Here is a 22,580-nt window from a genome sequence, read left to right on the forward strand (position 1 = left end):
CTTTTGCGAGTATCTCTGTCTCTGTGTGTGTGTGTGTGTCTGTCTGTCTGTCTGTTTGTGCGAGCGACTGTGACGATTTACGAATGCCTGTGTGTGTGTGAGTAAGTGTGAGAGCATCAATCAGTTGCTCGACACAACTGTGTGGAAATTGTCGCCATTTCCATGAGTTGGTGTGTGTGTGGCTCGGCTCGGCTCATTTACAGCACCGCTTTTTGTTCACAACTTTTGTTTAGTTTGATATTTTTCTTGTTGTCAGTCGGCGGTCATTTAATCCGATGGGCTGACTTGTGGACTGACTGCTCGTCGGTGTCGGTCTCGGTCTCGGTGTCATTGCCTATATCTCATTCGGATCTGTTCCGTGCTCTGAACCACGCTTATTTTTCAGCTGTACTGCGTTCGCACAACAACGACTTTGTCGCCCAAATCGAATATATTACAAAAGTATTTAAAAGTGCTAAAGTCTTTTAAGATGTGCTAAAAAGTTTTGCATATCAAAAGCCAGAGAGGGTGCAAATTAATTGAAATTTGCTTTTGCTCTAAAAAAGGTGCTAAAAATATTCCCAACGAGCTGTGATTTACTTAAATGGTGCGTTTCATTAATACTATATTGTCAAACTGGTCCTAGAATCGTTGAGTGTATTAAATAGTTATTAACAAAATATTTGATTCAGTGATGGGGCTTGTAAATAAAACTACAAAGCAAATGCGAGCAAGCTATAGAGTTATAAATGGTCTCAAAAAAAGTGAGGAACCGGAGTATAAGTTTCCCTAAACAATTACTATTATGGGGATAAATATAAGCAGTTTCGGGAAGCTTTACATAAAATTAAATGCGACATCAAAACCAATACATATTCACAACCACTCAGAAGTCTAACTGTCATCTAGAATACGAAACTTATGCATATTATTGTATACTTTATGTAACAGCTTCTTACCCGTTTTAACTATAATGCACACCTTTAATCATTTTTTAAGCAAATGAGTTGTTTTGTTTTATGTTGTAAAACTACAAAGCCCATAATCACAGTGCGCTTACGTGATTCGGCTTACTTAGCGTTCTGACACCAATTTTTTCACATTCCTGTAACGACTTGACTTAGATCATTTAAACTTATAAAATGCTTCAGTTGAGCAAACTCGACATTGAAATACCCTGAAGAAGAAGAGCGAACTCAATCTTGCATTTTGTGGGCGTAATAGTGGAGTGAAATTGTTTCGGAATTGACCGATTTGAATGAAATTTAAAACAAAAGTGGAGAATTCTATACCATTCTGGAAAATAATAATTGTATAATTAAATACATAAATATGTTCCATTTTGATAAAAACTGTGAGTCATACGTTACACATGTGATTCAATAAAAATCTTTGGTTAACGGATCTTCAAATAAATCAAATAAATTAATTGATAAAGCATCAGGTGATCTTATAGGATACCTGATAAAAAGAACAAACATGAAAAATTAAAAACACAGCACATTTATTTAGAAAGGAAAATTAAATTCAGGGCAATTTAAAATATGCGGAAAACATCAGCATGGGATAAGAGATTAATAAGCCATTTAATAAGTGCGCCTTGCGTTCTACCACCACGTTTTTCTAAATTATACCGGAAAATTGGGTCAACAAGGGTTAATAAAAAATGCCAACTGCCCTTAAATCTCTTATCAATATAATAAATATGGACGTACAAATCGTGAAAATACAAAATTGTTGATTAAACACAATTAACAATTATAGTTATAGCTTTACAAAAAATCGTATTCAAGGCAAGTGGAGCAGCAGGTGATAGCCACATCAAATATTTACTTTCATCGTATGGAGGGGATGATAGCAGACAAGTATGACGTGCTTTAGTCGTAAAAATAATTAAATAAATTTTAAATATAGTATATATATATATAGAAACTGGTACGTAACAGTGCAAGGGCAGGAAGACACGGCGAAAAACTGATAAACATTTTATTACATATATATACTATTCGTAGAGGTGTTGACGGCTTTTGCGCGTGCTCACCTACTCAGTGATTTGTTTACAAAAATCTGGCAGATACGATAAATAAAATCAAATTCTACTGCTGCCCTCTCACAGCAATGTCACTTTTCACACTTTAGCGAACGTACAAAGACGTTGCCTGCCTGCCAGCCAACTAGCCAGCCAACAAGCCAGCCTGCACTTATCACAAGTTTTTGTTTACACTTGAGCAATGCACGAGTACTTGAGCAAATTAAACTTGATTCGAAAGCCGAGTAGAGCTGCCTGGCTACTTGGCTATGACTGACTGACTAGTGACTGATTTAATAATAACACACACACACTCTTCAAATGTTGCCTGCAGATGCGATTCAATTTCTCCAATCACTCAACTTCGGAGGCGACGTCGGCCGGTGAGAAGTCCACACAGCCGCTGACGGCCCACAAACGACCGCTGACCATCGAAGCGGATCCAGACTCGCTGGACAGTGTCATCAGTAATCCGCAATCGTTTCCCATAACAATTGTGCCGAATCGACCCGCCAGTTTCTATGGATTGGCAGCAAATGGCAAACCCTTCAAAACTCAGCCGAGCTGCAGGTAAGCAAGAAAACACGGTGGGGAACAGTAGTTCGCGTATATTTTGGCATGCATCTAATTGGGAATGTCAATAGCCGTTTATAACTTAACGGCAGCATAATTGTTAGTATAAACATAAACTGTTTTGCTGCTGAAAAACAAGCCTCGACACTTCAGTTGAGTGCAGTACGCGCGCGCGTTTGGTCCAATCGCCCAATTAGCTTAAAGTTAGCCATGCACGCGCCTCTGAACGATGTGCAGGTGTTGCGAGATCCTGCAGATGCCGACGCGAATGGCGGAAGCAGCAAGGAAGAAGCCTTTTCGCATATGAGGGAGTGGAAGCGACAGTATATGCGAGGCATCTCAACGACTACCTCTCAGGCGGGCGTCTACTATGAGGCGCTGAAAGGATCTAGCCATTCGCTGGCCAAGGGGTGCGTGTGCATAAAATCAAGGAATTATACATATAATTCGAGATTTTGAAAATGAACTTCTTCAGACTTCAGTTTCAATTTCGAAAAGGTTATATAGTTAGTTGATTAAATATTACATTTAATATAAAGAAACATCATTTTGTTTGGTGATGCTATCTTAAGTGAAGACATTACATTTTAGAAAGAATTATATACATTCAGTATAGGACAAATAAACAAAAGAAAATTTAGTTAATAAAACTATTTAAAATCATAAGAAATATTATATTTAGAGTTCTTAAATTTTTCGTTCATTTTTCTAAGGCTCTAGCTTAAACAGCTGAACATTTTTCCAATTTTGAATGAAAGGAGAAGAATTCTATGAGAAAGAGACTCATTGATTAGAACTCTTCTCATTTAGCTCCCGAATAAATAGTATCATTTAAAACTAGTAGAGTTTTTTTTTAAACTATAAAAAATATTTGCAATTTCCTAATTTTGTCCAAAGTATAGTATATAATATTTCCTTAAAACGTTACAGTTCTTTTAAATATAAGAATGTTTTCTAAAATATATAAATATTTTTCCCAATAACAGGCATTCTTTCTGAATTGAACAAAAAACAATGTACTATAGCTGAATAAACTTCTAAGAAAAACTGTAAGATGTAAGAAAGTTAAAAATTTGTAATAAGTAAATCAAAAGCATTTCTTGCTGCTTTTTTACTAGACATAATATTCTAAATCATTCGATTATTCAGATTTAAAGAATGAGTTAAGAAGAGTTAGAAAATTAAGAATTCTTCTCCGATTGGCGCTGAATAGGTTTGGGAAATTTTTCAATCCCCTACCCTGTTTCATATTATCCATCAATTCATATATATGGCATGCTTATTATTGGATTATTTGTCTTTATTATAACTTGTTTTTTAGAATAATTATCCGATAAGTTGTGTCTGACTATCTGACTGAATCGAACGAGTTATTGTCATGTAACACTATTGCATTTGCGTATTAAGTGGTTGTTGGCTCGTGTCTCATTTACGCGCTTAGCATAATTAGCTCGTCAAGAGCGTTTGGCATTCAACTTGAACTTGTCGGCTGGCGATCCAACGAGTCGCGCAATCCAACGGCCTGCCCTACAAGTCAGCCGTACACGCGTTGTATCTTACAGATACACACATGTCCGCATCTGCGCTTACACGTCGCATTGTTTTCTTTCGCCTATTTGGTTTTGTTTTAAATACTTCGTGCCCAGTCGCTGTTTGCGGTTGTAATTTATACTGCAGCCGACGTCGGCGGAGAAGTCGCCTACGCAGCAGTTCCCAGTCGCCGCTTGGTGCATTTTGCACGAGTTGCGGGCACGGGCTTTATCTGAGCGCCGCAAAAAGTATCTCGAGTGCTTGTGTAAGCGGTAGCGTTTACAGTCATTAGCCGCTTCATTCAGAATTTTGTCTGCTGGGCACATAAATCAATTGTCACAACGAGACTGTAATTGTAATTGTGCGGTGTTTGCATTTCCCAAACAGTCGGCTGCAATGCAAATTTTCCAGCTGCGCTTCTAATGGAAATCACTACCACATTTAGTCAATCAAGGGTCGGCCAATATTCCCATAGGTGTATTTTTCATAACACTTCCCCAGCCCGGTCGCTTGTTGTCAACGCTCTGCCGACCAGTTGTTCAGCTCTTGCGACTGGATGGCGGTCGCTCTTTTAATGATTTAATTAAACAATTAAGCATCTCATGCGTGCCACAAACACTGAATGAATCATTTTTATAGCGCCGCCACTTTATCTTTATTTGTAGGGCATTTAATTTTCAATTTGATTAACGTCTGTTTCTAGAAGCGGCACAATGTCAATTAATTCACACTCCGCTCTTGATCCGAATATAGGGGGCTCCGATGTCAATTGGTTTACGGTTACAACAAATTGCAGCTGCAAGGCATTGCAGAGATGCGCGAGTGGTTGTTTTAAATGGGTGACAAGATTGTTTGAATCATGTTCCAGCAATCAGAAATAATTGCAATTAATTTGAACAGATTTAGCTTAGAAATATAAGTGGGAAAGGAATTAGTGATGCACTAATTAACACTTTTTGACAGTCTTTTATGATATATAGTACTAACTAACAATTAAAATATATGCATTTGTTGAAATCATTCTTCGGCCTATTTGATTTTGTCCATTATAAACAATACTCGTTTTTAGTACTACCCGTGAAAGGAAATATAATAAATAATCTTCAGCATCAAACTCAAGAACATTAACGATAAAGGTGTACATTCCGCAACTTTAAAAATATCCAATCACTAAGTAAGGGATTCAGAATGGATTGCTTGAATTCTTATCAGGAATATAATAAGTTTGCTTTTTTATACTTTAACTCACAAATTTCCTTTGGTACTGTCCAAATGATAGCGATTACTTTTTCAATTTTCATTTCCGTTTTTTCTGAGCGATGCTTAGTTTTTAGTTGCACGCCTGCGCTCAGAAAATGCATAATGTAAGGAAGCAATATATTTCTTAAGGACGATTGATTGAGGTTAATGTCATTGCAAAACGCCATATTTCACACGTGTGATCCAAAGAGTTGGTTAAACTTCTCTTTAGGGAGTTATTATTTTCTTCAAAAATTTAATTTTCATCTAACTGGTAGACAGAGTTTGAAAGCCACTAATTAATTCACTAGGCGTATACGCAATACATCAATTTCGGGGTGTGTGAGACTCGTCGTCAGTTTACATCATTGTTATGCACTAAGCGATTTCTCTTGTTTTTCTTGTTGCTCGTCGCGCTGGGGTTGACATTGGAAAAGTGCAATGTTAATTAGCTGCAATTTACGGCATTTGCTCGTGCCATTCCAAACCCCAACACTCAATTTAGACAATTAGAGAGGCGACGAAAGCAAATATCATACTCATATGTCTAGTCAGCTAATTCAATATGACACTTGCACACAAATGGCAATGAAGCGCTTAAGATATATAGATTAGAAGATAGAACGCTATACGCTTATCTTAACAATAGTATGGAAGTATTATTGATAATGACTGTGGCTTTCTAATGACTGGTACAGAGGATGGCCGATTTCTTACCTTTTACCATTTAAAATTAAAGAAAAAAGTTAAGTTTCATTTTGTCTTGGGTGTAGCTTTGGCACGAACTCAAAAACCGACCCTTTTGTACGACCAGGAAAGGGAATTATTTGTTCCATTCTAATGAAATGTTAACCCCAATAAAATTTGAATAGTCCCTGCAAATCGGAAGGCTAAACCTAATTCAGTCAAGGCTTCTACATTGGGTTGTCACAATGCTGTATAAAATTTATAGCATACTTTCAGGCTTACAGTTAAATGCAGCTTCTCTCTCACTCGCTCTCACACAGATCGCGCAACTTTCGACCGGGCAGCATGCGAAGGGTGCGCAGGCGCGCTGTCTTCAAGAATGGCGACTGCAATGTGGTGCAGAAGAATCTGCAGAGACGTCGCGTTCGCTTCCTGCAGGACATGTACACGACGATGGTGGACTGGCAATGGCGCTGGACCCTGCTCGCCTTTGCGCTGAGCTTTATACTCTCGTGGCTGTTCTTTGCACTGCTCTGGTGGCTTATCATGTACACACACGGCGATCTGGAGGAGCTGCATATGCCCGATAACCAAGGTCAGTAGTCCGTCTTAGTATTGTGGCTGTAACTAACTGGGCATCTCTTTAGAGGAGTCTGGCTGGTCACCGTGTGTCTCGGCCATTGATGGCTTCACCTCCTGCTTCCTCTTCTCCATCGAGACACAACATACGATTGGCTATGGTGTGCGTACCACATCGCCCGAGTGTCCTGAAGCTATTTTCATGATGTGCTTCCAGTCCATCTACGGCGTGATGTCTTCGGCCTTCATGGCTGGCATTGTGTTCGCGAAGATGACGCGTGCAAAGCAACGGGCCCAGACACTACTCTTCTCCAAGCACGCGGTCATTTGTCAGCGGGACGGTTCTCTGTCTCTGATGTTCCGTGTGGGCGATATGCGTAAGTCGCATATCATTGGAGCGGGAGTGCGGGCTCAGCTTATACGTACGCGTAGCACCAAGGAGGGCGAAGTGATGACCCAGCACTTTACAGAGCTGGAAATTGGCACCGATGATTCGGGCTCAGATCTCTTCTTCATTTGGCCCATGGTCATCGAGCACAAGATCGATGAGAACTCCCCGCTTTACGAAATGAACGCCACCGACATGCTGCACGACAAGTTTGAGATTGTCGTCATATTGGAAGGCACTGTGGAGTCTACAGGCCAGTCTGCGCAGGCGCGATCCAGTTACATCAACACTGAAATTCTGTGGGGACATCGTTTCGATCCTGTTGTGTTGTACAACAAGGACTTGCAGGCCTACGAAATCGATTATGCGCGATTCAATGAGACCACGCAGGTGGACACGCCGCTGTGCAGCGCGCGGGAGTTGAATGAGATCTATAAAATACAGGAGGGCTTCCGCACACCAGGTAGATCAGGCACAAATCTCTTTAAAATCCGTAATATCCCGCTAATGAAAATCTCGTCTTTGTCCCCGCAGAAACCACCTTCACCATGCGCCAATTACCCCACAACTATTCCGATCAAGCGTCATAAGCTTTTGTGTCGTCCAACATTCCATAATTGTATTTTGTTGCTGTAGTATGTAGTTTGTTGTCCATTGTGTTATGCAATCAGCTTTCTGTTCCATGCACCCACCACCTTGTGTAAGTTGCTATGAAATCTCTTTGTGTATTCAAAACAGCCATCAACTTGGAGTCATTTTAGATTAATTATAAGCCCAAATTATGCCAAGTTAAAAGCGTATATTCCGTATCATTATAAAGAAAGTACTTTAAGGCATTTAAAACCAACATAAATAAACAAATGTGAAGAGGAAAAACCATTTCGCGATTAGACAAAAGCTTAAATCGCAGTATAAATTATTTCATGAACTGACAACACATGACATGGAAAATAAGTTCGCACAAAGTATTTAAGAATTGAAACATTTTTAATTATAGCTGAAGCTTTCTGTAAAAATGTTTGAGCATTGTTCGGTTTTAACTGAACATTTTGTTTGAAATTAATAAGTAAGTATCAGACAAAATCATGTACTGTTGCCATTTTTATCACAATTGTTTGTTAATTATATTTTTTGTTTTGGATTTTTAGCGCCCACATCAACAGCTATGCGGCATTCCTCTCCCAATTCCTCGACACATTCTTCGAACACTTGCAGCTCGGGCTTTCATTCCGGGGACTCCACCCTTCAGTATGGACAGACGCGAAAGCTGCGATATGTGTGGCAATTATCTGTGCCCGGAAACGGCCGCAAGGCATTGCCGAACCGCCTGCCCTTGCGCAGAGGCTGTTCTATCGACACTTAATGCTTGGTTTTTAGTTCAAAATATAAGTTAATAAATGCTTGAGTTTTACTTTTGTTGCTCTACAAAACTTGTATGCTGCAGTCATATAAATGACATATAATTGCCTGGTAGCTGTCGCTTAGTAGCAGTTTGTTGTTGTGGTTGCTGCTGCGGCTGTGGCTGCGATTGCTGCTGCTGCTGCTGGTGCTGGTGCTGTTGGTCAACCTACCCACTCATTAGGCATCATTAATAATCCTGACTAAAAGGCAAGGCAAGGCAGGCATATCATGCTGAAGGTGCCAAAAAATTGTTCGCGAACAGAAAACAAACAGCATGCAAAAAACGAGCAGAAAAAGAAAGGCATGTCCCAAAACAAGTTTGTTGCTCAAGTCTTTTGTTTGTTCGCTTTGAGTGGGGGGGTGGAAGAATGAAGCAATTTATGTGCATGGCGCCAACGTAAAGCATTCATATCCTTTTAATTGAAATTGAATACATAACTCTTATTTGCACAAACTAATCAACACTAAATTATAACACTCACAAGGTTCGCAGCTCTCTGCGGCCCCCTGCTGCTGCCCCAATCCAGTGCCCAAGCACTCTAATATTTATTATCACATTTATCACCAGCCAGGCGCGCACTGTTTGCTGCCCGCTAATGAAATGTGGGTGTGTACCTTTTGCATATGCACGGCCCATAAATACAATGCCAAAATTCAGCAACTCTATTACGACTGCCCAAAAAGCCAAATCCGAAGCTGAAACAAAATGAATGCCGCCCGCCAAAGGGGTGGGGTGTGCCACAGAGCCGCCACATGGCAGTTGCTAATGTTGAGGCTGAGTGTTGTGCGTCCTTAACCCAGTTGCGGCCAAAGAACATGCACGCCAGCCAGTCAGTCAGTCAATTGAGTGGCCAGCTGAGTCGGTCCACAGTTTCAGGCAGGCAGGCAGGCAGGCAGGCAGGCATTATGTTTAATTACTTGTTAAATGTTTGTCGCTCTTATCGGCTGTTGCAGGTTTAAGAGTCCGACTGCAGACCATTAGGCAAGGCACCCACAATATGTTGACACTATTGGCTGCCACTACCGTGTAGTTGACGTGCGTCACTCTAATGGCCAATGATTGGCTTGCTAAACGCTTGCCTGCTGGCTGGTTGCGCGTCACTGCTACGTGCGCCACATCATGGGGCAACCTCTAATGTGCTGGCGTGCCAAAAAAATATTTAAAGAAACAACATTTTCAAGTATTATAAGCGCATGCAACGATCAAGGCACATGATGCTGGCTGCCAACGCTGCATGTGGCACGTTGCAGACAAAGGCGCCACCCAAATGGCTGTCTCGCATACTCGTACATACAAGTGGATGCCGTTGCCGCCACAATCCAAGTCCCAGTCCGAGTACAAGTCACATTCGCAGTCCCAGTCACAGTCGCTCATATTTCCTCGAATTGTTGTCTGCATTAGTCAATGTTTGCTGCGATTTGTGTGCGCCTGAGCATGACAAAAGCATATTGGAAATATAATTTTTCGTGTAATTGTTAATGCGCTACGCCAAGAATCAGAAAATCGCTGAAATAGCTAGATATACTTAGCAGTGAATTCAACCTGCAAAAATCTATATAGTTCATTAATATCATATGCAAGGTGACCAACGTTCAGCAACTACAGACGCAGCTGGATAAGGTTCTATCGGCAAATTGTTCGATTCTGGAATTGGAAAAACAACATTTCGAACTCAATGAAGCAGCATACTTGTATGTAACTAACTGGCTTGAAATTAAAGCATGGTTCGATTGAAGACTTAATTACTTTGAAAAATGTCGTGTTGAGCTCTGCAGAAAGTAAATAAATGAATAAAAGTATTGATATTGACAAGCAAAGATATTATAATTCAACTAATGTAATTCGTTAGTTGGCACAGCAACAATTAATTGGTGGCAGACTAGTACTTTATTTAAATTCAGCAAAATAAGTATGGCTTGAATGCAGCTCGAACACGGCTTGAAATCTGTAGTTACCAAAAGGTAATTATACTAATGCGCTTATTTTCATGATATATATTAAATATTTTAAATTTTGTCAGCATCTACCAAAGCTATGATGAATCCTACCTATTGTCATAAATTCAATGTTAGGTTAATTCTATAAAGCAATTGCCTTAGAGCAAAGAATATCCGCCTGCCTAATGCTGCGAAGTCGCGAATAAAATGCTTTTCTCCTCCTATCAAGGCTGCAGGTGTCATTTATTTACTTGACAATACATCGACTTGCAAAAGTTAATTTTGACAGTTCTGGTGCCTTTAATATTCAAAGTTTAATAAAAAAATAAGCTGTTTTGGTTTTTTTATTTCGCGCCTTTATTAAAGCTACTAAATAATTCTGAAACTTAATTAAAAATATAACATTTCTATTAAAATAAACGCGTTATAAAAGGGGAACGTGGCTCTTAACCTACTTACTTGTATATAAAAATAAAATCAAAACAGTTGGTCACCTTTCAGATGCCAAGTAATGCAAATTTGGCTTCTACCTCCAATTGGTAGTTCAGCACACACACACACAACACACACACACATACATAACTAACTGCTTGTTTCCCATGCGGCAGCCGCAAGAAAAGGAAAAAAAATATTGGCTGAGTGCCGAACACGCCTTAAATGTGACCTGTCAGCAGTCATAGTCGATTTAGTGGCATTTTATTGTTAACGAAAATATTTACTACGCTTGATATTTAAAGGGGAATTGCAAAACATGTGCGAGCGTCGCCGCTTAGAGTGCGACACAATTTGCTGAGTGCCAAATAAAGACATCAATTGCCGGATGACTCAGGTCGCACTGATAAAGCACTGGCCGGGTATGAAAAACAAGCTTAAAATTAACTGCACGCCCAGCGCTCAGCAAGAGGAGCGAAATTAAGAGGCTGAGGCGAAAAAGAAACAGCAGTAGAACATGCAACATAACTCATCCATAATCAACACTGTTTACATAAATTTCAGAAATTATTACACGGCTGCACAGATGACTAGAGGGAAGCTACCATGGAGAAGAACACACTGCCAGGGCCCCAATCGAACATAAACTCGGATACGGACGCGGACGCGGACGCAAACGCGGACTCGGACGTAGACGCAGCGCGTGATGAATGCTTAAATAATGCGCTTAACCCTGTGCGAACATAATTTATGGTGTGCAGATATACCCGACGAATATGAGTATGGCTATGGGCATAAGCATGAGACTTGAAGTACGCCTGTGCACAACACATACTCAGCTTTTTTTTCATTGTTATTGCACGGCCCTTGCCGTTGCTTCTGCCCCTGCCCCGGCTCCCGCTGTTGCCACTTTGCTCAAATTGATTAATTACGGTTATTCTTCGAGGCACAGCAGCCGCTGCATATAGTAAGTAGCATAAATGCCATAAAACCAGGCAAGGAAGCTGCCAAGCTCCCTGCTCGGCTCCCCCGTCTGTTCCACTTGCAGAAGCCAAGTCATTTGCCAGTAAGGACAAAGCCGCCAAAAATGAAATTACTCAAGCGTAGCAGCGACGACCAAAACGTTGACGCTGTGCCGCTACATGCCGCAATTGATTTAAGTTATCCCGAAATGCAACAAGTAAGAACCGCTTGGTGGAGCTTAGCTGGCTATGGAATGCCCTGCGAATCTTTATCCCGCTTAAACATGTTGGGGTGTTCTATTTCCGACCAATAACTAACTCGTGTGAGAACCAACTGAATAAGGTCTGATTTTGCTGAGGGAGATATAGTTATAAGCGAGCTGTACAGAGATTTTCTTATCATATTTTCATTATAAATGTATATATCCTAAAGTTGCAGATTCAATAAAATTTTATATAGTTCCTTTACATTTCTTCCTACTACTATGCAGCAGATTCTATATTTTCAAACTGAACTAAATTATTATCTTATCTTTCCATTATAAATGTATATATTCTAAAGTTGCAGATTCAATCAAATTTAATTTAGTTCCTTAACATTTCTTTCTTGAATGTTGTCATGTTGCCAACTTTTATTAACTTTTGAAAAGTGTGAGCACAAATGTGCTCTTTCCTAATAAAATTCCGTTGAGATTTAAAGGATTTAAAAGCCAAGTCAAATAATAGACAGACCTATGAAGAATTGAGGGAATATAATTGAGAATAGATTTTTGTACTCTCATGGATACATCCGCTACAGCCAAATTGCACCGCTTATCCTTCGGCTGCAGGGTATACAAAAATGCACAGTCAGTGTGATGAAGGAAGAGCGAGTAGTAGATGTCCAGAGTGGCGGCAATAGGGCGCGTTGCCGACCGGCCATATATATAAAATTATGAATCGCCTAAAGGGGCGTGCTGCATGTTCTTCTGTAATAAGCATTTTTATGTCGCAACAACAATTTTTACTGTCGACTTCGGCTGCCTTTGCCAGGGGCCTAAGCCGCCAACATTGTGCCGCTGTAGCAGTGGTGGCTACTATGGGTTAAATGCAAGGAAATATGCTTAACACGCCGCTGCCGCGGATGCTGGCAGCGAGCAAGGCGACATGTTGAGTTGATGATGCCCGCTGGCAGTCTGGAGTCGACTGAATAATATTGAAATTAATTGTTTGTGATGGAAATTATTAAGTAATTTTTATGTTGGCAACAAATGAGCAGCGGCCGCAAACATTATGCAGCATGCTCGTTATTTTCCGTTTTATTTTTCCTTTATTATTAATTATATTTATTAAACAATATAATAAATTAGCGCTGCACTTGTTGTGATCGCTTGCTCCAATTAAGGAAGTGCCACTCCAAAGCAAACCACAAAAACTTCAACAGTTTCAGGCCAAATTGGCTATCGGTCAACCGGTTTGTGTTGTTTTTGATGATAAGCAACGCGTTTTAATTAAAAATCTGCATACATTTTTGGGCAGTTGCCGGTTTCAAGGCGCATATCGCATACACGAACAACAAGAACAACAACAACGGGCCAGGCACCAAAAAACAAAATCAAAATCAAAAGGGGCCTCTCGCATGTTGCACGAGCTTTTTATGACAGATCTCACTTTTAAGTTGACGTCCGACCTGTCAGAAATAACACTTGAGCGATGTGGAGAAGCTGCACTTGCATTGTGCCCCGCTTTGATCTGAAATAAAGTTAATTTACCGAACTCCAGGCGAGCCACAACGTAAATCGAGCAATAATGTATGTGCATGTAGGTGGGAAGCTGTGCAATATCAGACAATGCTTTCTCACATAAAGGGCCAGGCCTGAAGCCCCTAAAAAGAAAACGTTAAGGGGCAATGACCTTTAAATGAGTTTACCAGAAAGGCAGAAATCTTTACTCAATTTTTGAATCTAAATCTAATTGGCGCACCAGTTATGATTATTTCAAACAACTATATTCCGAACACTAATTATTGGCCGAGTATCGGATTTAACATCAACAACAAATTAAATCTACAGTCTACATAGAACAGTATAACAAACACGTTAATAAAAGCAAAGAATTTGTGCTCCGTAATCGTCGATTGACAACAAAAGACATTGCTAAATTGGACGCCGTATTGACTCGATTGAGAAGACTCAACCCATATTTGCATCCAGAGGGGAATATTTAAAACAATAGATATTTTAATGAATAGATAAAATTCCCATGCAAAGAGGGAAGAGGAAAACGGGACAACAAAACTCCAATAGGAAATATATGCGATAAATCAGCTGAAATATTTCTGTCATATATATATGCAAACGATTTAGATGAAGAGTTAATACCTTTCAAGTACGTTGCAGTTCCTCACACCAAAGTATGCCAAGTACGGACTTAATATCTGAGTGATTTAAACATTGCGAAGAGTGGAACTACCGTTTTCAATCATAATAAAACTGGTGAAAAATGAAAACAATTTGTTTCGCTAAAACTTTGCAAAATTCTAAGGACGATTCCACCATTCACTCACATTTTATTTCATATTTGAAGTCTCAAAAGTATATATTAAGTATCTCAAAATATATTTAAAAATGAGTATTCTCATAACACTTCTAATTTTAGCGTGATACTTGTTGAAGGTCTAATTTATAGATAAAGGTTCTTTAAATATAAAATAGGCTTATAAATACGTCGCTCTACAAGATACATCTCCAAATATTAAATATGGATGTACAAAAAACCATTAATGAAGGAAAGTGCTTGTTGTATTTACGTTTGTTATTATGAGAAATATTTCCTTCGTTGTAAGTCCAACTCATGTCAGTCATACTACTCTCCTTACTTGATAATTATTGCTGACTGAGTTACATATCAATTTGTTAAATTCATTAAGCAACCTTAAATTAATTTACAGCAGTCATAAAGAACCTTTTTGCAGTTGTTCAACCGCCCTAAACAAAAGCAAAGAACAACAAAAACTGAAACAAAGATGCCACGCAGAGGCCATGAACCTTTCACATTTACACATAATTTTGGGAAAGTTTTATGTTTGTGAAAATGATTTCATGGGATCATTTCTGGCGGAGTTCATCATAACCATAAACAATTTGCAAATGGGGCTGGGATTGGGCTGGAACGTGCGTTATTTGGGTAGACTTTATCGGCCTAATGATGCTCAATAAAATTATGCCAGCAATCACAAATCAATAACAGACGCTGGACGCTTCTCACACGGAGAAAGTAATTATTGGCTGGCCAAGCGGTCGGCAAGTGGGCCCAGAAAAAACGGCATCAGCATCATCTCATCATCATCATCGTCGTCAACAGCACCAACACTGCGACTCACTCCTCATTTCTTATCCGATAAGAGCTGAGTGGATAAGCGCACCAACAGCGGTGCAGATGAAAGTAATGGGGCGTGCATCAGATGCGTTAGGCCAGCATCTCTGTCGGCTCGTTTGCGCCCATCGTCACTTGATTGAAGGCAAATGCAGAAGCGGACAACAAATCAGCAGCGGCACATTGCCGCAAGACGAGCTGCCAACAAGCGCCGCAAAGAAGGCTCTCAGAGCTGACCTACAGCAGAAGCAGCATGCATGGGCGCAGCTTTATTGATGCAAATTGTTGCTCTGGGTCTGTAATCAACCTCAACGGCCGGACAGTAACCAGTGCGTGTAATTTGAGCGACAACTCTGGCGAGGCCAGGGCTTTTATCTAAAAGAGGCAAAATAAAACACATTTCGGTGCAAATGCCGATGTGCCAAAAAAAAAAAAAAAAAAAAAAAAAAACTCAAAATGCATCTTGATAGCCAACTGGGTCAGTTTGATGTCGGCTCCAACCCTGCTGGCTTTGCATATTTTAGTGAGTATACAAGCTTTTAACTTTGATGAATTGGCAATTAATTGTCTTCAGACGCCCCCTAGAAAACCAGGGCCTTCTCACGAGATTGGTTGAAGAGCCATCTAGCGACAGGTTCTTTATTGAAGATTGGAACTAATGCTTAACCAATAGATTCAACAATTGCGCTGCATTTGTGGAGGTTCTTCCTATGAACTTGTATTTATTTTGTTTAAGTTTTTCCTTTCATTCACGGGTGAATGTGATAAGTAAAAGATTAAAGAATACATGGTTCTAAGATCGGAGATAATGCTGCTGAAAGCTGTGGGTTGTTGGGAAGCTCATCTCTTCAGTATATTGTATAAAATAGGGAAGCCAACGAACTCAAGCCGTTCCAATAAAGAAAATACTTTGAAATACTTTGTACCAATGTATGTGTAGAATAATTAAATATATTTTTTTTAAATTAAAAAAAATTAATTGTAAGAACAACATTTTTTTCAAATTGGACATTCTGATTTGGCAAATTTGATTGAAAAATTCCAGAATCAAAATCATTAATTGCGTGGAAGTGGGAGGGGGAAGATAAACTTTGAAATACACATTTAAACATTTGGTGTCTCTAGCTTCTATAGTAACTGGGATATAGGTGATCATACGGACAGACGGACTAGATCAATTCGTCTTGTCATGCTGACCAGGAATATATACACTTTGTGGGGTCTGCCACGGCTCCTTCTGACAACTTTGTATTCTTCTTACTATTTTCCCTTAATAAAAGAATGAATTAAATACGGTCTTTTATTTAATTGAATAGCTAATTTAGTTATTATTGTGTCCGCATCTAAATACAGAGCCTGTATTGTTGATTGCCAGTATACCTGTTTAAGAGCTTTGTTTTCCTGTTCCCTCATTTTCTGAACATCCAGTTGATTGGCAGTCTGATGCACATAGCCTTGTGCCTCGACTCTGACTCTGATTGTGGCTGGGACCGTTTCGTCCTTGCCGGGTAACAAGCTTTAAATAGCTTCAATTACAGAGCCGATTCACATGAAGTTGCGTAATGTGTTTAGGGCGGTCATTGAGCGTTGATTTCTCTATTTTGTGGCAGGTCGGAGCGGTGCATCGTCATCATCATCATCATCATCATCGCCATCATCGGTGCGCACGCAATGCAGCAAAATGGCGGCACTTTAATAAAACCTCTGGAGAAGCCGCAGAGCGATGCAGCCATGGAGGCGTCTCTGCGGCTTGACGTGCGCTCAGCCAGACCAGCAGTGCACACAACGCGGCACGCCAGGAGGTCATGTCACAAAAATATCCATTAACACATCATAAAAATTAAAAATTAAGAAACCATACGAAGTGCTGCCGCTGCCGCTGCTGCCATCTCAACCAGCAACCAACAACCAGTAACAATGCCAGTAACAACAGCTATGTCCAGCAGATAATAAAAACCGCACGGCTTGAAAAATAAAACGCCAAGGTATGCCACGCTGGTAATCATTGCAAGAAAAACAGGCAAAAAAGTGAAACCGGTAATTATGCATTATGTATGCACGCCACCAACACGCCGGATTAAAATGAGCTGCCACCGATGTCAGCAGCGCGGCCGCAGGATAGCTGTTCAAGCTCACACACAGACACACACACACACAAGCGACTTAAATTCAAATTGACATAAGTGAGGCATGAGCGGTGGGGTGAGCCGAGTGTCTGTTTGCAGCAGGAGGGGGTTGCGGGGTGGTTGCTGTTGCCCACGCAGCGACTGCAAAGGCAATGGAAACGGCAACTGCGGCCCCACGCTAAGTAGGAAATACTTTTTCGGCAATTTACGTGCCATGGCGCGCGACTCGCAAACAAAAGACTTAAGCGACGAACTTGCAGTAACATAAATTTCACTTAATGGCCAGCAAAAACAACAACGAAAACGAAAGCCAACCGAACGCCGACTACAAAATGCATTAAATCGATAAAACTGTACAAATAAATGAGTTCAGCTTCAGTCTCTCAACACGCTGGCAAAATTTTTAATGTAACGCATTGCAAAAATACGTAAAACGTATGCAAAGCACATAAAATTAAGCAGAAATTTCAACAACAACAACAACCACCACTACGTCACAGAAGAACAAGCAACATTTATCTTAATTCCATTGAAATGTACTCGTCCGAGGGGTGGTCAACAATTTTACGGAAGCGAAAGAAAGTCCGACTTAATACAGTCTTACGCACTTGTATTGCTATTATGTATAATGTATAATCGGCAATCATTACAAAATCTCCGGCCCATTAACTAAATAACAAATGCATTACAACGAGTGCATGGTTGTTCTTCTTAGCTCGGAATTAAGTCATATTAATAGGCAGGCAGGTAATGGCTGGCAAATGCAGTGCCTCCCTACCATTCCAGACTAGCTACGATTAATTAAAACTTGTTTTGTTTTATTAAATCTAATTGGAGTGTCGCACAATGACTTTTTCAGAGGAGATGAGAAATAATAAATAATAAATAATAATAAGAAATCACTTCAAAGAAATCATCTCAAACACTCTTCTTTGAAGAAGCTATGCCGATTCATGGCCTTTGATGGGATAGACGGACAAGCATTCAACACATTAACATTATACTTTTACAAGCTCTACAGCTCAAAAATCGAATCACAACTTATTTTTAAAATTAAATGTAACATTAATAAATAATGTCATACTAAAAAAGCAGCAACAAAATTCCTTTCTTTTATCATTTTGAAAATCGCTAAAACTCTCCCCTCTCTTGAGCCCATTGCTAAATCATTAACCTCCCTCGGTATTTGTTCCAGCGAAGTAGAAATTTAAATTTTAGTTTCGGCTTACGCTTCCTGATTGCAACCCTAGAGTGCAGACCCCAGCTGAGAACTTCAGATTCTGGGCTAAAATTTGTCGCTTGCAATTTTGAGCTTAAGGCTTTGCACAGTAGCTCATTTTTGCTGTGGCGGTTGTAGCTGTTACTCTTCTTGTTGTTGTTATTGTTCATATTGTTGTTGCTGCTGCTGTTGCTGTCCCAAAACTTGAATATTTAATGCCGCCGCGTTCATTTGCTGCGTCGACGCTGCGGCTCTGCAGGCAATGACAGTGAATATGCCTCGTAATTTCTGGCCGCTGTAAGTGTTAAAGTCAACAATCGTGAGAAAAGAATTTTATTGTTGTTTTTTAGTGTCTTGCTGGCGTTGTTGCTGTTCTTGTTGTTGTTGTTGTTGTTGTTTCTGCCGTACTCTGTGTACTGAGCTGCACTTTTTGTGGTCGGCCACAGCACTTTAAGCTTAAACCACTGAAGGTCACTCTGCCTTGATTGTTTGCGGGCTGAAGCCGAAACTGAAGCTAAAGTTGCTTTTTCGGTGCGATTTTTTGTGTGCGCCTTTATTTTTGAATTTCTGTTTTGTTTTGTTTTCATTTTTTTTTTTTTTGTATCGTTTGTAAAACGCTTTGCCGCATATGATGGCAGTGTCAGGCTGGCGGTCAGGCAGCCAGGCAGTCCACCAGGCAGTCCGCCTGGCAGCCTTTGTCTGCACACAAAAGTATCTTTCGGTTTTCTTTATGTTGCGCCCGCTCTCATGTTAAATTGTTCGTTTCATGTTTCTGTTTAAATGTCAGTTGTAATTTGTTGGATTAACCCATACACATGAATTATGTTTAGTTCGAATGTAATTGATTTGAATGCAATTTGAATGCGCGGCAATAACAACAACAACAACAACAACGACGATGGCAATGGCAACAGGAGCGTCGCATTTTGTGATGGAAAAATAAATTGAAAATTGCTCCCACATTGCGGGCAAGTTTAAATGAAATTATGCATTTTCTCATACTGTAAGCTGACTAAGCACTACAACCTCAAAGCTACAGATATAGGCTTTAACAGTTTTATTTATAGGCGACAAGCCGAAGCGATAAAGCTCTTACTATATATATCTCATAATAAAAGAATTCCCCTCCTAGGTCAAGAGTCATCAATGGACATTCCCAAATTATAGAGCACATCGTTTGAAAGATAAATATAACATACTTATAACGTGTATAGCTTTAAAGCAGGTAGCAGTATAATCGAGAACAGACAAATGAATCGCTGAACAGACAGGCAACAAATTTATTGGACTTACTTGATCTCAATTTTCATGTTAAAATTAGAGCTTTATGCAGCCATATTATGGATACAGAAGCTGTATAAGTTCCAATTTAAAATACAGTTGGAATATGAATATTTGTTCAATATAATTGGCGTATTTTTTAATACACATCTAAAATTAAGAGATTATGAAGAAGAAAAAATCCTTATACTTTTCAGTGAAAGGTACACTGCAATTAATTTTTTGAATAGCAGACCATTAACAAAGCCCAGGGCCGGACACATTGAAGGAACCAGTGCTAAAAATTGAGGATATTTTCCCATGCAACCATGTGTGTTATTCGATCAGTGTAAAAAACGCATTATTTCAATACAGTTCTCGTGCTATAGTAGGCTTTGATATTTACTTTTGTTGCAGTCACATAACTAGCAACTCATCAAAAGAATATCTTGTAACATAAGCCGAAAAGCAAAAACTAGATAAAATAAAATAAATATTAAGAAACTTTTGAGAAAAAGAGCTCCTGAGACAATGGGTGAAAATATTTGCATATTCTGTTTGGAGGAGAAACGTGATCCGTATTGGGTGCCATGCGGCCATTCATTTTGTACAGAGTGCTTCCAGCAGTTTCTGGACCTGAGCACCGATAATCGTTGTCCGATATGCCGCACGGTTATTCCGGTAAGCGTGCGAAACTTTTAAAACATTATTTTGGCGTAATGTATTATTCCTTGTCTCAGCCGGAAGTTGACCATGAAGATTCCGTGATCACCATTAACGCTAACGGTACAACTGTGACTGCAGTAGTGAACTTGGAAAATTTCCGCTTATCGGTTGAATACACTTCGAACGACCAACAGTAATGGAGCATCGCAATTTGTAATGGGAAGGTACACTGAAACTGGGTTTAAGATGGCTGGAAAGCTTCTATGATATTGTGTTGTAATTTTCGTGTAATTTTAATCTTAGGGCAGACTAGATGGCTCAATATTTAAGTCAACGAGCTCTTTCCTCCCCAAATCAATGAAAACAGCAAGTAAGAACTTTGAGAAAATCCGCGATTAAGTGTTCATTACTTGCAGAGCTGCTTTAAAACCATTTACTCCAACTGGCAGATATAATATTTTGATACTTTCCATGTCCGTAAAATGTGTTCCAACAATTAATCGCAATTAAATGATAAACTGACAAGTATCCTTTTATTCTTTATACCAAATCCCGTTTGCTCCCAAAACACAGTCAGAGTCAAAGCAAACCCGATGGAGTCGATTGAGGAGATTCGAGTCGAAACGAAAAAGGATGATTTGGATTGCTTCAAGGATTGAAAAAAGAGGTGGCATATGTGCATTGCATCCGGAAAGAATTACATTGATTAACATAGATTTTAAAGAATAAATTAGTATTTTGAGAGTTGTCATAAATAGCGCCGGTCTCTCATATTTGCAAACAGTAGAAATTTTAAATTGCTTGGAACAGATATTCCTTCAATAGAGCACCACTCAATGCCACAGTTGTCAAGTTTCAAATGTGTTTTAAGCAAACAAACAACTTCTTTGATAAATATAAATAAATTACAAAATAACATTTCTAAATTTGCTGAGGTTTTCGAACAAGTCACATTCAGTAGGTATTTAGAATAGGGTTGATTTGAGGATATTTTAAGGAAGCTGCAGGTCTCATCAAATATTTGTTTATCAAAGCTGGCATTGCTTTTTAATTCGACAGTGTTGCGACGTTTTAGGCGCTTTTATGTTTAGTATTTATTTACTTTTGTACTGTCGACATATATTTTGTAATTTTGTAAAAATCTATTTGAAACGAAAAAACGAAAAGGCTAGCTATAGAAACCAAGGCAATGAGCTCAAACACGTGCATATTCTGTTTGGATGAGCAGCGCAGTCCGCACTGGATCCCATGTGGCCATTCATTTTGCACCGAGTGTTTCCAACGATTCCTGCAACTGAGCGCCGACTATCGTTGTCCGCTATGCCGTAGCGAGTTTCAGGTAAACGACCACAGAATAGCCGTCATTCAAAGTTAAGCTATGTTATGCCTTAGCCCAATCTCATCGAAGAGAACTGCACATTGCTTTTAACCGATATTAACATTGAAACGGATACCTTAGTGCTGAACCTAACGGAGGAGGAGTTTCGGCTTTTCGAGGAGATGTTTCGTGAGGTGCAATGCGAGCGAGAGAGGCGGGCAGAAGCGATGGCCACCATTACTGGGACAGGAGCTGGATCAGGAGGCGCAACAGGAGCGACGACGACGACGACGACTACGACGACGGATGGCTTTGCGACTCGCCTATATTCCTTGGGCTGAGATTACAGGTTATGCCGCTTATACGGTTCATTCTATTGTTAAGTATTGTTATGTACATTCTATGTATATTTATTATTCACACTTGCATATTCTCCAACACATTATCTTAATAAACAAAAGACTCTGGGGTTTTCCTGACAAATAGCTAACCGAAGTGCTGCTGATTGATGATAGGTCGTGCTGCCAATTTGCCTAGCACTTCGCCAAAGCATTTAAATCGTCACCAGATCAGCCAGAGTGCTAAGCAAACCAGTTGCCACACCGACACCACACGCAACGCTCAATCATCGATCAGCAGCGGCTTGTATTTGGCTTGGATTTGTATCTGGCGCAACTTAATTAGACGTTTAGGCAAACTAATTGCGCGTCTTGGCCAGCCAACTACCGGACCAGACAGCCAACCAGCCAGCATTGATAAATTGATAAGCCAGCCGCGGCGGGCACTGCCAACTGCAGATGAACAGCTAATGATGGTAATTAACAGTAGCGGCGCAACAAGCGACGACCAAGCGACTGAAAAATGGTGCAAAAATGTTTATTAAATGTTTCTGAAGTCGCA

At 39.9% G+C, this 22,580-nt stretch overlaps 2 protein-coding genes and 1 long non-coding RNA gene across 11 annotated transcripts; all 3 read left to right on the top strand.

Moving 5' to 3' along the window:
* The first annotated feature begins 268 nt into the window (after positions 1-268).
* On the top strand, positions 269-8,415 carry LOC115620292 (G protein-activated inward rectifier potassium channel 3). Of its 8 annotated transcripts, XR_003995215.1 has the most exons (7): positions 269-586; positions 2,343-2,578; positions 6,358-6,632; positions 6,685-7,467; positions 7,539-7,704; positions 8,002-8,070; positions 8,153-8,207. XR_003995215.1 is itself a non-coding variant. In XM_030513473.1 (6 exons), exons 1-5 carry the CDS (start codon positions 584-586, stop codon positions 8,025-8,027), a joined length of 1,323 nt encoding a protein of 440 aa, XP_030369333.1. In that variant the 5' UTR covers positions 269-583; the 3' UTR covers positions 8,028-8,070; positions 8,153-8,265. The 8 variants fall into 8 exon arrangements, 6 of the variants coding, with proteins under 6 accessions (XP_030369333.1, XP_030369329.1, XP_030369330.1 ...); XR_003995216.1 differs by lacking the exon at positions 8,002-8,070 and having other exon boundaries at positions 8,153-8,243; XM_030513473.1 differs by lacking the exon at positions 7,539-7,704 and having other exon boundaries at positions 8,153-8,265.
* An 11,823-nt stretch (positions 8,416-20,238) lies between these two features.
* Positions 20,239-20,890, top strand: LOC115621684. 2 transcript variants are annotated; one of them, XR_003995285.1, is made up of 3 exons: positions 20,239-20,377; positions 20,437-20,586; positions 20,666-20,890. It is a non-coding gene; the product is annotated as an uncharacterized LOC115621684 (long non-coding RNA). The 2 variants fall into 2 exon arrangements; XR_003995284.1 differs by having other exon boundaries at positions 20,437-20,890.
* A 627-nt stretch (positions 20,891-21,517) lies between these two features.
* Positions 21,518-22,163, top strand: LOC115621618 (tripartite motif-containing protein 10). Its single transcript, XM_030515313.1, has 2 exons — positions 21,518-21,701; positions 21,755-22,163. The coding sequence occupies exons 1-2, from the start codon at positions 21,552-21,554 to the stop codon at positions 22,019-22,021; spliced, it is 417 nt and encodes a 138-aa protein (XP_030371173.1). The 5' UTR covers positions 21,518-21,551; the 3' UTR covers positions 22,022-22,163.
* Positions 22,164-22,580: the final 417 nt, after the last annotated feature.

The sequence above is a fragment of the Scaptodrosophila lebanonensis genome, unplaced genomic scaffold, assembly GCF_003285725.1.
Source record: "Scaptodrosophila lebanonensis strain 11010-0011.00,11010-0021.00 unplaced genomic scaffold, SlebRS2 tig00000024-arrow-pilon, whole genome shotgun sequence".
NCBI classification, from domain to species: Eukaryota; Metazoa; Arthropoda; class Insecta; order Diptera; family Drosophilidae; genus Scaptodrosophila; species Scaptodrosophila lebanonensis.

What these genes read in the sequence shown, in the direction of transcription:
- LOC115621618 (XM_030515313.1), top strand. Translation starts at nt 21,552, where the DNA reads ATGAGCTCAAACACGTGCATATTCTGTTTGGATGAGCAGCGCAGTCCG. An exon ending in TATGCCGTAGCGAGTTTCAG is followed by an intron (nt 21,702 to 21,754) that starts GTAAACGACCAC and finishes GTTATGCCTTAG; the next exon opens with CCCAATCTCATCGAAGAGAA.
- LOC115620292 (XM_030513469.1), top strand. An exon ending in GCATATGCCCGATAACCAAG is followed by an intron (nt 6,633 to 6,684) that starts GTCAGTAGTCCG and finishes GCATCTCTTTAG; the next exon opens with AGGAGTCTGGCTGGTCACCG. An exon ending in GGAGGGCTTCCGCACACCAG is followed by an intron (nt 7,468 to 8,152) that starts GTAGATCAGGCA and finishes TTGGATTTTTAG; the next exon opens with CGCCCACATCAACAGCTATG.